At 50.0% G+C, this 15,440-nt stretch overlaps 1 protein-coding gene across 1 annotated transcript in view; it reads left to right on the plus strand.

Moving 5' to 3' along the window:
- SYN3 (synapsin III) overlaps positions 1-15,440 on the plus strand; it is a 180,193-nt gene that overhangs the window by 161,337 nt on the left and 3,416 nt on the right. Inside the window, exons 10-12 of the mRNA XM_035128441.2 lie at positions 3,006-3,140; positions 11,733-11,814; positions 12,719-13,016. Coding sequence (XP_034984332.2) covers positions 3,006-3,140; positions 11,733-11,814; positions 12,719-13,016 — 515 coding nt within the window. The remainder of the gene's footprint in view (positions 1-3,005; positions 3,141-11,732; positions 11,815-12,718; positions 13,017-15,440) is intronic.

Genomic DNA, 15,440 nt, shown 5'->3' on the forward strand with positions numbered 1-15,440 from the left:
GTATATATTGTTGAAATTTCTCAAAGCTGAAATTGGAGACCTGCTCAGTGGGGGGGGGGGGAGAGATCATCAAGGCGACTGTGCGGAAGAATGAGCAAGTGTCCTTGGTTACCATGTGAGGATGCTGGAACGGAGACACTGTGTCTGCCCTGCTGTAAACTCCACCAACGCAGGAAGATGAGCAAAGCCGGCTGAATGCTACATCCAGGGCCACTGACACATCCAGAGAGCTGTACGTGGGAGAGCACTCTCCCACCCACTGAGTTTGGGGAAGCTGATGAGAACCACATGAGCCCCGTGGCGATGGCACATTCTTGCGCTGCGCAAGTATCCTGTAGGAATTGGTGGCAGGTCAAAGGCTGTGTGAGACAAGTGTGCTGCCAGGAGAAGAAAATATGTTTGCTTTAGGTTTCTCTGATGTCCCTCATTTTCTTGCAAATCATCCGAGATCAGCTACTGGCACGGTTGCTGCTGGGACAATTTCAAGGGTGGCCTCAAAAAGCTGTCCCACTACTGCCCTGGTACAAAATTCAGTATGAATTGGGATAGGGGACAACGTAGTTCCAGAATTCTTCTTTTCATATTTTTGTAATGGTGATGTTTTCCCCAATTGATACATGGTATAATAATATCATAATCATTGTCTTAAAACAATCGAAGGGAGAAGAAAGTAAAAGAGGAGGCAGAGGGATTCTGCCTCCAGGTAGGACTGGGTCTAAAGCAGGCATCCCCAAACTTCGGCCCTCCAGATGTTTTGGACTACAATTCTCATCTTCCCCGACCACTGGTCCTGTTAGCTAGGGATCATGGGAGTTGTAGGCCAAAACATCTGGAGGGCCGAAGTTTGGGGATGCCTGGTCTAAAGCCTTAGGGAACCACTACCAGTCAGAGTCAACCATGCTGAGCTTGGAGTTAGTCTAAGGCTGCTCCTAACTGAGATTCAAAGCACAGGAAAAAGCTGGGGCACTTTTTTCTGATCAGTTGGCAACCCAATAGCCAGCAGAATTGCCCATCTTGCCACTGTTTGGACTTCACTTCGCTGGCCTCCCAAGAGCTTTGTATGTGGAAACCCACTTACCATTTTGCCATTGCATGAACCCACCATCCCTCTGATGTGATGGAATTGACGCTTTCTTTTCTTCCTTCCGGTCAGAAAAGAACAAGTTTAGCCTTCGTGTCTCACCACAGCACACAGATGTCGAGGAGATGGCATGGGAAAGGGGTATGGGTTCCCCCCCCCCCATCCAGACTAGTCCTTTGCCCATCTCCCTCCCTCTCCCTCCGAGATACCTTATCAGGAGAGAGCAGCTGTAGCAGCAGGAGACAGCTGCTGACCTTGCACAGTGGTGAAGGCCGGAGCCACATGGGACGCCTGCCTCTGTTTTCTCTCAGCCGTTAAATGGAAGTCTTATTTTCAGGGAAAGAGGAAAAATGTTTCTGCTTTGTATACACCAGCTTTGTGTCTAGCTTCACGTGTTTATCTCAGCACTGTAAGGTCAGATTTTATTTAATATCTGGCAACAAAGAAAACTCTTGTGCTGATGCGGCAGAAATAACCAAAGTAGCCTCCATTCTCATTAGGGACCTGTAGCTTCCTTTGCTTCAGGGGTGGGGAGCCTGTAGCCCTCCAGACATTGCTGGACTACAAATCCCATCATCCCTTACCATTAGTCATGCTGGCTAGGGAGGCTGATGGGAGCTGGAGTGCAACAGCTGCAGGTTGCCCATTCCTGCTTTACATTAGTACCGCTCTTAGAGTTCAGTAGCAAAATAGCCCCACCTTTGGTGGGTGTTTCAAATACGCAGCAATGGCACAGTAAATCAGTGTGCCCTACTTTACAGAGGACAGTCCTCTGTCTGAAGGGCTGTCCAGTCCACGTTTGGTTTAAAGAGAAAGAAACTTTAGACAAAAGACCTTGAAGTTGCCCATTGGCAGCTGACACCTAGACCAAGCAGGCAGGCAGGCAGGCAGGCATAAACACCACCTGGTCATAATCTGGTACCCTGCTATAGTGACATGCATTGAATTTCTATTTAAAGTATACGTGTTTCTAAATGTGCTGGGAATCACAAGTGGGGAGAGCGCTGATGCTGCCTACTCAGTTCTGTGGACTAGAGGGCTCCTGCTTGGGGTGCCAGGCAAGTCCTTTTCTAGGATACTCCATTCCATTCCACCAACACCCCATTTTCCTCCCCCCACCCACCCACTTCTCAATGAACACTCCGTATTTCATGGCCACTGAGCAAACTATTGGGCTGTTTTTGAAGCACCCCTTCCTTTATTTTATTCTAATTTTTATACTTCTGCAAACCTTGGAGTCCCCCACCCCCCACCCCCCACTACTGATAACTTCCCTTTTGCGTGTGGATGTTGCCATTTTGACTGTGCAAGGATCTACACTCAGAGAATAAATTTGCTATTAGTACAATTAGGGTTGCCATATTTCAAAAAGTAAAAATGCAATTTTTTGATTGACAAAGCGGCACATTTCAGAAATCACCACCACCACCGGGCATTGATTCCGCCTTTGAAATCCCAGTATGGCCGCCCTAAATAAGTTAAACAACAATTATTATGTTACTTTGAGTACATAGTTTGCAGGGTACAATAGCCCCATCTAGTGATCACAAATGTGTCATTAGATGTAAATAGGGCTTCTATCTTCACATGGAATCAGAAGCTGCCAGGTTAGATAACAGGTGGGCAGAGGGGTTGCCCAAGAGAATTGCCTGTGGCTCAGGTAAGCTAATTCAGGTTGATTCACAGGGCTCCAATGGCCCCCCTCCCTTTTTCAGACAGGCTGAAAAGCCTAACACTATGCTGAGTGAATGCTTACCTTAAGCATTACCAATTTGCAATCATTGGTCATGCATCTTATCTGTCCACATTTTCCCAACTCTTGGGATCTGCATTTGCCCCATTAGCTAAAGGTGTCTATAGGGGTTTGAAGGTGAGGATCTGGCTGCCACTGATATAAAAGGACTCACATCATCTCTTCCTGTAGGTGATGGACAGCTCAATGCCTCTGATTGGGGAGCATGTGGAGGAAGACAGACAACTAATTGTGGACCTGGTTATCTCCAGAATGGCGCAGGCCTGCCTGAGTGTGGGGTCGTCCCCTTCACCTCTTCGGCCTTGGGTAAGATCACAGTCTGCCCCCAAAGCCTGCATTTTCTCACAGTCCTAACAAGAGCTCAAGTGACCAAAAAACATTTCTAAATGCAGATTTTTTTCCCCCCAATGACATCAGAAAACAAAATGATGCTCTATAACTTAGTGGTTAGTGATACTGATATATAAATCCTGCATGTAGTTCTGCATGTAGGCTGCAGTTTGAAGGAGAAGACTAGAGAGGAGTGGCTTCTCTTAAGCCTAGGGCTGAGCACCTCAGCTGTCCAACACAGTCCTCTCATCAGTCCTGCTCTGATCTTTTCCTGGTGCCTTTTTGCCTGGCTGAAATGTAGCCTTGAATAGCAACCATGTTTTTTGATTCTGTCACAGTGGCCGGAGTGGACTACTTCAGAGTAACGACGCTACGCAGCTCTGCATTTTATTCTTTTATTGGTGCTGCGTATTTACAGTGCTTAAGTCATTGCTATTTACACGGAGTGATGTGGTCAGTCGGTTTCAGAACCTCCTAATGGCTTTTGGCGCGTCTTTCTCCAACACAAAAGCTTTGGCAGACCCATCCTCTTTCCCCTCCTCTTTCTGCGTAATTCCGGAGTTGGGGGGATGGGTCTCCCGCCCTTATTCGCCCCTTCCTGTCCCACCTGGGACCCTGGCTCCTCTACCTTGCCTGAGCCTCGGACACGACTTCCTGCTTCCCCACTGGAATCGGAACTCTCTCTGCTTCCCCCTGTGCTCGGGGATTGGCTTGAACTCAGGAGGGGAGGGACTTCGCGATATCCCCTGTCCCTCACATCCACCCCCCTCCCAAGCTCTCCTTCACCCCTCCCCAGGTCCCCCCCAGGTGTCGGTGACGACTGGAAGCCTAAGAACTCAGTGCTTTCCGAGCCCGTTGGTGTGAACACCTCCCCCCAGTCCTGCAAGCCCCCCCCTTCCGCCTGGGAGGACGGGAATCCCAAAAAGTCTGTGGCGTCAGAGCTGGTGGGGGTAAAAATGTTCTGCCAATCTGCTCCTTCCTCTGACTGGGTGGATCTCGGTGACACCCATACCTCATCCTCTGGTTCCTCAAACTCCGCTTCCCAGCGCCATGGTGAACTGCTCTCCCGTGCTTCCTCCCCCTCCCCCTCCCTTTCCATGTGCCAGGGCTTGGGTCTATGGGGAAAGAGGGCGTGAAATTCTTCTACCAGGAATTCCTCCTGTATCTGAGTGGCTGGAACCCATTCATTCTGGGACGGTGGAGCATCCTCCCATGCCATGAGGTACTCCAGTCCCCCCACCCCCCACCTTGAATCCAGGATGGCTGTGGCCTCATTGAGTTGCTCCCTGCCTTCCCTCTCCCCCCCTCCCTCAGGGGTTTGTTCGCTGTCTCGGAGCCTGCTGCTTTCCCTGTACGGCGACAGCAGCGATCTATGAAACACTGGGTGCACCCTCATGTCCTCTGGCAGTGCCAGCCTGTATGCCACCGGGTTGACCTGTTGCGTGACCGTGAAGGGGCCCAACCTTCTGGGCGCCAGCTTTTTGCATCGCCCTCTGATGGGAAGGCCCTCCGAGGACAACCAAACTTTGTCCCCCACCCTAATGACCTCCCCCGGTCGCCTGTGGCGATCTGCCCCCCTCTTGTACGCTTCCTTGGCTCTCTCCAAGTGTTCTCTGAGCTGCTGGTGCACCGTCTCCAGTTCCTCTGCCCAATCCTCAGCCTGTGGGCCCTCCTCCTCCTCCTCCCCCTCCCTCTCAGGGAAAGATCTGAGGTCACGCCCGTAATTGGCCTTAAAGGGCGACACCCCTGTGGAGACGTGCACCGCATTGTTGTAGGCAAATTCTGCCAGTGGCAGGCGATCCACCCAGTCCGTTTGCCTCTGGCTGACGTAACATCTCAGGTACTGCTGCAGAATGGCGTTGACCCTCTCCGCCTGTCCATTGGTCTGCGGGTGTTTAGCCGTCGACAAGCTGACCTCCACCTGCAGGAGGTTCATGAGCCGCCGCCAGAACCTGGAAACAAATTGGCGGCCACGATCCGAAATAACCCTTAAGGGTAATCCATGCAGTCTGAATACGTGATCCACAAACAGTTTGGCTGTCTCTTCTGCAGAGACCGCCCTGGCACACGGTATAAAATGGCACATTTTGGACATGAGGTCCACCACCACCAACACTGCGGTCTTGCCCCTGGAAGAAGGCAGATCTGTGATGAAGTCCATGGACACCACTTCCCACGGCCTGTGTGGCGTGGCTAAGGGCTCCAGCAATCCCGGTGGCGCTGCTCTGACCACCTTTGCCCGCTGGCAGGTGTCACAGCCCCTTACATAGTCTCGAACATCTTCCCGCACCCCTGGCCACCAGAAGTGTCTCATGACTAGGTGAGTGGTTTTGTCCCTCCCAAAGTGACCCGCCGTTGGGTTGTCGTGCATCTGCTTGAGGACCGTACGTCTAAGCTGGGTGGTGGGCAGGTACAGTGCACCCTTGTAGAAAAGCAGCCCCCTGCGTTCTGCAAAGTCTTTTGCCTGCTCCCCCCCCCTCTCAGTTCTCTGAAGATGCGGTTGGCAAATTCATCCGCTGCCGTCAGTGCTGTGAGTTCTGCCTCGCTCACCACTGCTGCTCCGCAGGACCATGCTGACGGGGGGGAAATGTGCCTGGGTGCCGGTGGCGCCTCCTCCTCCATGTACTCTGGCTTGCGGGAGAGGGCATCCGCCCTGACATTCTGCTCTCCCGGGATGTAGTGTATGGAGAAGTTGAAGTTCGAGAAGAACTCTGCCCACCGTATCTGCCGCTGGTTGAGCACCCTGGCAGTTCTCCAGAACTCCAGGTTCTTGTGGTCTGTGCACACCTGGATGGGGTGCTTGGCGCCCACCAGGAAGTGTCTCCAGTGCTGGAACGCAGCGTGGATCGCAAGAAGTTCCCGATCAAACACTGTGTAGTTTCGCTCTGGCTGGGTCAACTTCCTGGAGAAGAAGGCACAGGGTCTCCACTCTCTGTTGGCGTCCAGTTGCAACAAAATGGCGCCCACAGCTTTATCAGAAGCATCTGTCTCCACGCGTAGGGGCGCGTCCTGAACCACGTGGAACAGGTTCTGGTCTGAGGCGAACACCCTCTTGAGGCTTTCGAACGCTGCTTGCGCCTCTGGTGTCCACCTGAACTTCTGCTTGCCTCTCAGGCAGTCAGTGATGGGAGCCGTAACGCGAGAGAAGTTCTTGATGAACTTCCTGTAGAAGTTGGCGAAGCCTAGTAGGCGTTGGGCATCTTTGCGCGTCCTGGGGCTGTGCCAGTCCAGGATGGCCTGCACCTTGTCCTTGTCCATCGCCAGCCCCTTGTCTGACAGCTTGTAGCCCAGGAAGTCCACCTCCTTGGTGTGAAACTTGCACTTCTCCAGCTTCACATACAGGTGGTTCTCCTTCAGGCGCTGCAACACCTCCCTGACATCTTTCACATGCTGCACTGGGTCATTGGAGTAAATAAGGATGTCATCCAGGAAGACCAAGCATTTCCTGAAGAGGAGGGACCCCAGGACGTGGTGCATGAAGGCCTGGAAGCATGCTGAGCCCCCTTGCAACCCGAAGGGCATCACCAGATATTCAAAAGAGCCCAGAGGCGTGAACATCGTGGTTTTCCATTCATCGCCTTCCCGGATCCTGATCAAGTTGTACGCCCCCCTCAGGTCTAGCTTGGTGAAAATCTTGCCCCTGCGTGCCGCTGTCAGGAGATCATCCACTCTGGGCATGGGGAAAGCCACTGGCTCTGTCACTGAATTCAGCCGTCTAAAATCCACCACCAGACGGCGCTGTTGCGTGTCTTTCTTGTCCACCCAGAAGACCGGGCTGCCCCCTGCTGCCTTGCTTTCTCTGATGAACCCCCGCTTGAGGTTCTTGTCGATGAAAGCGCGCAGATCCTCCAGTTCCTGGTCTGACATGGCGTACAGCTTGGCTGGGGGTATAGTTGCCCCTGGCACCAGGTTGATCTGGCAGTCAAAAGGCCTGTGTGGGGGTAGGTGGTCGGACTCCGCTTCGCTGAAGACCTCCTGCAGGTCCCAGTACGGCTTGGGTATCGCCTCACCCCCTTTGATGTGCATGGTGGCCACCGTGGCTATCGGAGGCCCCTCCCCTGGTTGGTGCTGCATGCAATGTTCCAGGCAAAAGTCCGATCCAAAAGTGATGCATCTCTGGTGCCAACTGATGGAGGGGTCGTGGCGCGCCAGCCAGCTCATGCCCAAGACGATGGGGGGGTCTGAGATGGTGGTGACGTTGAATGCCAGTGTCTCTGAGTGCCTTCCCACCGTCATTCTCATGGGGGGGGTTGATGGGTGATGGCCCCTCCCAGCAGCTCTCTGCCGTCAATGGTTGCCACGTGCAGGGGAAAATCCAGCTGCAGAAGCTGGATCTGGTGCTCTTCTGCAAAGTTTCTCGAGAAGAAGTTCGCTGAAGCACCACTGTCAATTAGGGCGAGGACCGTCAGGGGATAGCCATTTGGGAGCGTGAGCGTCACTTCTAGAACCACTCCTGCTCTGGGAGGGGTGGGCTGGCTCTGCTCCTCTCTGTGCGGGTGGGTGGGCTGGGGCTGTTGTCTGCTGACTGTGCCTGGCTGCTGCCCCTTGTCTCCTGCAGCCAGGCTTTCCCGTTTCCCTGCTGTGGTGCTGCGTCAGTGGGGGAGGGCACAACCGTTCCCGCCTTTCCTTGCCACTCCCTGCGATGTGGGCAGTCTCTGACGAGATGCTGGGGGGAGTTGCAGAGAAAGCAATTCCCACCCCTTCCCTCCTTGCGTCTTGGCGCCGCTGGGGTTTGAAAAGCCCGCGCGCGCGCGCGCTATCAATCTGCATGGGTTCCTGGTCCTGACTGGCCCCAGGCGTGGCTTGAAAGGGTTGTTGGGGGAGTGGCTTCTCCTGCGACCGTGGGAACCAAGCCCGCTTTGCGCGCGTTGCTTGCTTGTCGCTCCACCGGGATTCCTGTCTCACCCCCACCGCCAGAGCCGCTTTGCTCAGCTGATCCATATTACTGGGCTTTGGACCTCTCGAGAGCTCATCCTTCACCTCCTCATGCAACCCCAAGTAGAACGCCGCTTGCATTGGGGGTGACTCGAGTTCCCACCCCAATCTGTGCACCAGCATGGTGAATTTCGCCCAATACGCGCGAACTGTCATATTTCCTTGGCGTAAATTATGAAGTTCCTCCTTAGTCTGGTCCATATGACTATCGGACGAATACATCGTTTTCAAACCTTCTAGAAATAGTTTGACATTCTTCATGCAGGGATTCTTTGTTGCAATTAACGGTCTTAGCCACTCCCTGGCTGCCCCGGTAAGGTGCTCCACAATAAACGCTACCCTGTGCTCATCATCAGGGAACTCATCGTGGTGCAGCTCAAGAGCATACACAATCTCAGTCTCAAAGCCCTGATATTCCTTCGGGTCTCCATTGAACTTGCTTACTAGCATCCCGGCTCTCCTTCCTGGCAGCACTTGGACTTGGGGTGCCCCTCCCGCCTTGTTTTTCTCTGCATCCAGCTTGTTTTGGAGGTCTACCGCCACCGCCCTTAATTCCTGCTCTCTTTCCTGTAGCGCTCTCACCTGTTCCGCAAGTTGTAGCCGGTCGTCCTGGACCTTCTTAGTCTCTTCTTTAGCTGCCTTCAATTCCCCCTGCGCCTGCAGCGACAGCTGCTGCAGTTCTTGCTGGGCTTGCTCCGCGATCTGCCGCCATCTCTCCGCCTCTGACACGCTCATCCCGGCAACTCCAAAGTAGCCCAAAAAGGATTAGGAGGTTGCTGTCACAGTGGCCGGAGTGGACTACTTCAGAGTAACGACGCTACGCAGCTCTGCATTTTATTCTTTTATTGGTGCTGCGTATCTACAGTGCTTAAGTCATTGCTATTTACACGGAGTGATGTGGTCAGTCGGTTTCAGAACCTCCTAATGGCTTTTGGCGCGTCTTTCTCCAACACAAAAGCTTTGGCAGACCCATCCTCTTTCCCCTCCTCTTTCTGCGTAATTCCGGAGTTGGGGGGATGGGTCTCCCGCCCTTATTCGCCCCTTCCTGTCCCACCTGGGACCCTGGCTCCTCTACCTTGCCTGAGCCTCGGACACGACTTCCTGCTTCCCCACTGGAATCGGAACTCTCTCTGCTTCCCCCTGTGCTCGGGGATTGGCTTGAACTCAGGAGGGGAGGGACTTCGCGATATCCCCTGTCCCTCACAGATTCTCTGGATGAAAGATTGAGAGATGCATGAAGGAGGGAGGGCTAGAAACCTCTGACTTGGATGTGCTTAGAATGTCGCCAACTGTTCAGAGGTAAAGGTCACAACCAATGCTCAACCCACTTTTGTCTTTGGCCCTGCCACCCTAGAAAGTTACATGAGGGCACATGAGCCCAAGCACTGAAGAAAGCTCCCTACTCCTGTATGAACTCTTTGTCCCCTAAAATTCCCTTCTGAACAGCTTTGAACCCCACTTCTACCTGCTAAGAAAAAGGTACAGCTACATATAGTTCTGCCTACAATGTATTCAAAGAATGTTGGACGTATGCTGTTTTTCCATTACTACATTTTGCAAAGAAGGGCCTCAGAGGATGATTGCAGGGTCTGGGTAGGTTCATATGGAGAGAAGTGATCCTTGAGCTATTGTGGTCCTGAGCCATTTAAGGCTTTATATGTTAAAACCAACAGTTTGAATTGGGCCTGGAAACTAATTGGCAGAAAGTGCACTTGGGTCAGGATTGGTGTAATATGTTCAAACCATCTTGCCCATGCGAGCAACCTGGATGCTGGATTCTGCACCAGCTGAAGCTTCTGAACAGTCTTCAGAGGCAGCCCTACACATTGCAGCAATCTAATTTAGAGGTGACTATAGCATAGACAACAGTGATTAGGCCTGTAATAGGGGTGCAACTGGGCCACCAGGGAAGCCTCAAATGACAGCAGGAGGACCCCCAAGCTCTGTACCTCCTTCTTCAGAGGGAGTGTAACCCCATCAAGAGCAGACAACCTCCCATCCATCCGATCTAGGGAACCACCCACTAACAGTGCCTTAGTCTTGTCAGGATTGAGCTCCATTTTCTTGGTTCTCATCCAGTCCACTACAGAGGCAAGGCAATGGTTCAGCACATCCACTGCCCCACCTGCAGATGTTAAGGAGAAGTTGAGCTGTACAGTGGTACCTCGGTTTATGAACACATTTGGTTCCGGAAGTCTGTTCATAAAATGAAGCGTTCATAAACTGAAGCGAACTTTCCCATTGAAAGTAATGGAAAGTGGATTAATCTGTTCCAGACGGTCCGCGGAGTACTTAAACTGAAGCGTTCATAAACTGAAGCGAACTTTCCCATTGAAAGTAATGGAAAGTGGATTAATCCGTTCCAGACGGGTCCGCGGAGTACTCAACCTGAAGCGTACTTAACCCGAAGCATGGGTGTAATTGGTTCCAGAAGTCTGTTCATAAACGGAAGCATTCATAAACTGAAGCGAACTTTCCCATTGAAAGTAATGGAAAGTTAATTAATCGTTCCAGATGGGTCCGCGGTGTTCGTAAACATAAACCGAGGTGTTCATAAACCGAGGCTCCACTGTATATCATTAGCATATTGCTGACAACGTACTCCAAACCTCTGGATAACCCCACTCAGCGGTTTCACGGAGATGTTAAACAGCATGGGGGATAAAATCAAATGCTGAGGAACTCCACATTGACGGCTCCACGGGGCCAAACAGCACACCCCAATCATCACTCTCTGGAAATGTTAATCCAAGTAGGACTGGAACCACTGCAAAGCAGTGCCTCCTACCCCTAACTTGGATAATATAAAAGGGAAATATGCCAAGAAAAGCGGTGGAAACAGCTGGAAATGATCCTTTCCTATTCATATCTCTATGCACAGTTGCTGAAGCACATAGAGTGGGGTGGGGGGCGTTACAGATGCACATGAATACACCCTACTTGACAGGTTCTGGGCACATACCCCAATTAAACAAAGAAAGCAGACTACCTGCACAACCTCTGCATTACAAACATCTGTGGTGATGGATGGTGCCTGCATCTAATTACCGCATTGGCCCGAATATAAGCCACACCCACAAATAAGCCACACCTTTCAAATTTGGCTGCTTGGGAGCCGCGGACGGGACGGGCACCGCTGCCCTGTGCTCCTGGGTTGCTCTCAGGGGGGAGAGCAGCACCGCTTTGACGGCGGCGTAAGGTCACAAATATAAGCCACACTTTTAACTTTTCACATACGGAATTTGGAAGAAAAAAAAGTGCAGCTTATATTCAAGCCAATACGGTACCTGGTTGCAGGGGATGTTCCTTCAAGCAGTTCAGATACACAGCACCATCACTTTTGAATGCCCTGATCACCTGTCCCATCCCACCTAAACAGGCATTTTTTGGCACTGTCAAAGCTGACATCACCTGATGTGACCAAGCCCAAGTTTCTGAATTAAGTCTAGAGAAACTTATTGTGGCATGCACCCCAATTTCCAAACAGTGAAAGTATTTTAGGGATTTCTGCACCAATCCAGAGTTCATCTTCCTTGGAATGATGGTCAATGAGGAATGTAGTGTCTTTGGGGTATATGTTTTTATTTGCACACCTATACAAACTGATTTTTTTTAAACAATTTTTACCTCCAGCCTCAGTCAGCGAAATCACAGATGCAGACTCAGGCAGGACCTCAGCTTGGACCACTTTCCCAACCCCGACCACCTCCTCAAGGTACTAGTCATACTACACTTTACTTGTTTGTAAGTTCTGCAAGGGGATATAATGGAATTCTCCGGGTATGCAGAATAGAAGTAAGGAATTACAGGGCTATAAGTATAGAATCCTAGAACTGTAGAGTTAGAAGGGACCCTGGGGTCATCTAGCCAACCCCCCTGAAATGCAAGAATCACAGCTGGAAAGCACAAACCAAGCACCAAATTTGATTTGGTGGGGGAGGGGAGGGGAGAGGATTTTTAAAACATCTTTATCCCTAGACAGCATATTCTGGAATCAGTTGGATTCAATATCAGAGACTCACAGAACAGTAACAAATACCAAAAATAACTTTTGATGTCATGAATGGTATTTTGTTTAAGGGGGGGGAAAGACACTGATGGTTAAAAACAAACAAACCAAAGTGATGGATTTTAAGAGCTGAGGATCAGACACCTAAAACGTAGGGTACAAATATTTTTAGTGGGAAATAATTAGAAAAGAGGATGATAAATAGTTTTTAAGGCGAGCTCTGTATTGTTAAGTTACAGGAATGGATGACCTTGAGAAGATAATGGGCCAATATAATTTTGCATGACATTCCTGAAGGAGAGGCAAGCAGGAGACGGGGAGCTTGGATATCGAACAGCATCTGGAGATTGGTTTCCACATGATCTTATAGTCCGGGTCTGGTCTTTTGCACTGTCTGCAAGGAATGCGAATTCTATATTCAGATTTTGAAAAGGAAATTTGATGCAAAGCAGGGAGCCCTTAGCATTCAGCTATGCAGACGAATGGGAAACTGTACCAAAGGAAGGACTGTAAAGCTAACAGCAAGGAGTCTGATTACTTTAAGGGGGATTGTTCTGGCTTCCTACATATAGCACTTGATGTTTTATTTAAGTGTCCCTCTTTACTTTAGGGGGTCCACGCCAGCCTCAGGGATCACAGCCAGCCCGGACGGCAACTCCACCCCAGCAAAGGCTCTCTCCCCAGGGTCAGCAACCTGTGAGCCCCCTGTCCACTTCACCACAGCAACAGAGGTCTCCTGGATCTCCCCAGCAAACTAGATCATCCGCCGGAAGCTCACCAAGCCAGCCTTCCAAACCAGGCACCTTCCCCCCACAGCAGCCTAGACCTCCAGCCCAAGGACGGGCTCCCAGCCAGCAAGGCTCCGGCGAACCAGCCAGGCAGCAGGCTCCTCCTCATCCTCATCTAAAGTAGGTGCCTTTTACAGTGGATATACTTATGAGTGTGAGTCCAAACAAGGTATACAGAAGGGGTCAGAGAGGCCTGAGGGACTCGTGCAACTGGTAGTGAAGGCAACAACACACACTCTCTAGTGGCAATAGTTTAATCCTCAAACCCAACTATCAATTCCATAAAGGGGACATTTGTGTGGAGTTGAAGCCCACTACTGCCTCCACCATTGCTGTGCCGGTTCCTTCACCCAGCTTGCTAACAAGATTCTGGCACTGTAATGCTAAAAAGCCCCTAACACAAATTGCAATAGGTCCATTAAGAGGAAGCTTAACCAGCAGAGAACTGTTATCTTCCCCTTTCCAAATTTACCAAACCTATTCACAAGTGGAGTTTTGACTAAATGTGATCCACCTGGAGCAGGAATTGGCAACCCACTCCAGTACCCCTGCCAAGGAAACTCCATGGACAAAGACAACAGGCATACTGAGGAAGAGCGGAGGACAAGTACAAGTAGATTCAGAGCTGATGAACTGGCTGGGCCAAAGCCGAAAGGTCGCTCAGTTGCGGATATGCCTGGAAGCAAAAGGAAAGCAAAAGGAAAATCCAATGCTGTATAGAAAAATATTGCCTGGAATGTAAGAACCATGAACCTTGGTAAGCTGGAGGTGGTCAAAAAGGAGATGGCAAGAATAAATATTGACATCCTGGGCATCAGTGAACTAAAATGGACAGGAATGGGTGAATTCAGTTCGGATGACTATCATATCTACTACTATGGGCAAGAATCCCGTAAAATAAATGGAGTGGCCCTCATAGTCAACTGAGATGCAATCTCAAAAATGATAGAATGATATCAATACGAATCCAAGGCAGACCTTTTAACATCACAGTAATCCAAGTTTATGCACCAACTACCGGTGCTGAAGAAAGTGAAATTGACCAATTCTATGAAGACTTACAACACCTTCTAGAAATGATGCCAAAGAAGGATGTTCTTCTCATTAGAGGGGATTAGACTGCTAAAGTAGGGAGTCAATAGATAAAAGGAGCAACTGGCAAGGCTAATAGTGTTCTGTCAAGAGAACAAGCTGGTTATCACACTCTTTTCCAACAACACAAGAGACAACATCAGACAGCACCAGATGGGCAGCATCAAAATCAGATTGATTATATTCTCTGCAGCCAAAGATGGAGAAGCTCTATACAGTCAGCAAAAACAAGACCTGGAGCTGACTTCTGGCTCAGATCAAAAGCTTCTTATAGCAAAATTCCAGCTTAAACTGAAGAAAGTAGGAAAAACCACTGGGCCAGTAAGATACAATCTAAATCAAATCCCTTATGAATACACAGTGGAAGTGAGGAACAGGTTTAAGGATTTAGATTTGGTGGACAGAGTGCCCAAAGAACTATGGATGGAGGCTCGTAACATTATACAGGAGGCAGCAATGAAAAGCATCCCAATGAAAAGGAAATGCAAGAAAGCAAAGTGGCTATCCAATGAGGCCTTACAAATAGCGAGGGAGAGAAGGCAGGCAAAATGCGAGGGAGATAGTGAAAGATACAGGAAACTGAATGCAGATTTCCCAAAAATAGCAAGGAGAGACAAGAGGGCCTTCTTAAATGAGCAATGCAAAGAAATAGAGGAAAACAACAGAATGGGAAAAACCAGAGATCTGTTCAAGAAAATTGGAGATATGAAAGGAACATTTCGTACAAAGATTACCATAATCAAGGACAAAAGTGGTAAAGACCTAACAGAAGCAGTAGACACCAAGAAGAGGTGGCAAGGATACACAGAGGAATTATACCAGAAAGATATGGAGGTCTCGGACACCCCATGTAGTGTGGTTGCTGACCTTGAGCCAGACATCCTGGAGAGTGAAGTCACATGGGCCTTAGAAAGCACTGCTAATAACAAGGCCAGTGGAAGTGATGATATTCCAGCTGAACTATTTAAAATTTTAAAAGATGATGCTGTTAAGGTGCTACACCCAATATGCCAGCAAGTTTGGAAAACCCAGCAGTGGCCAGAGGATTGGTGAAGATCAGTCTACATCCCAATCCCAAAGGGCAGTGCCAAAGAATGCCCCAACTACCGCACAATTGCGCTCATTTCACACGCTAGCAAGGTTATACTTAAAATTCTACAAGGCAGGCTTAAGCAGTATGTGGACCGAGAACTCCCAGAAGTGCAAGCCGGATTTTGAAGAGGCAGAGGAACCAGAGACCAAATTGCAAACATGCGCTGGATTATGGAGAAAGCTAGAGAGTTCCAGAAAAACATCTACTTCTTCATTGACTACACAAAAGCCTTTGACTGTGTCGACCACAGTAAACTATGGCAAGTTCTTAAAGAAATGGGAGTGCCTGATCATCTCATCTGTCTCCTGAGAAATCTCTATGTGGGACAAGAAGCTACAGTTAGAACTGGACATGGAATA

Source organism: Zootoca vivipara, chromosome 10 (assembly GCF_963506605.1).
Source record: "Zootoca vivipara chromosome 10, rZooViv1.1, whole genome shotgun sequence".
NCBI classification, from domain to species: Eukaryota; Metazoa; Chordata; class Lepidosauria; order Squamata; family Lacertidae; genus Zootoca; species Zootoca vivipara.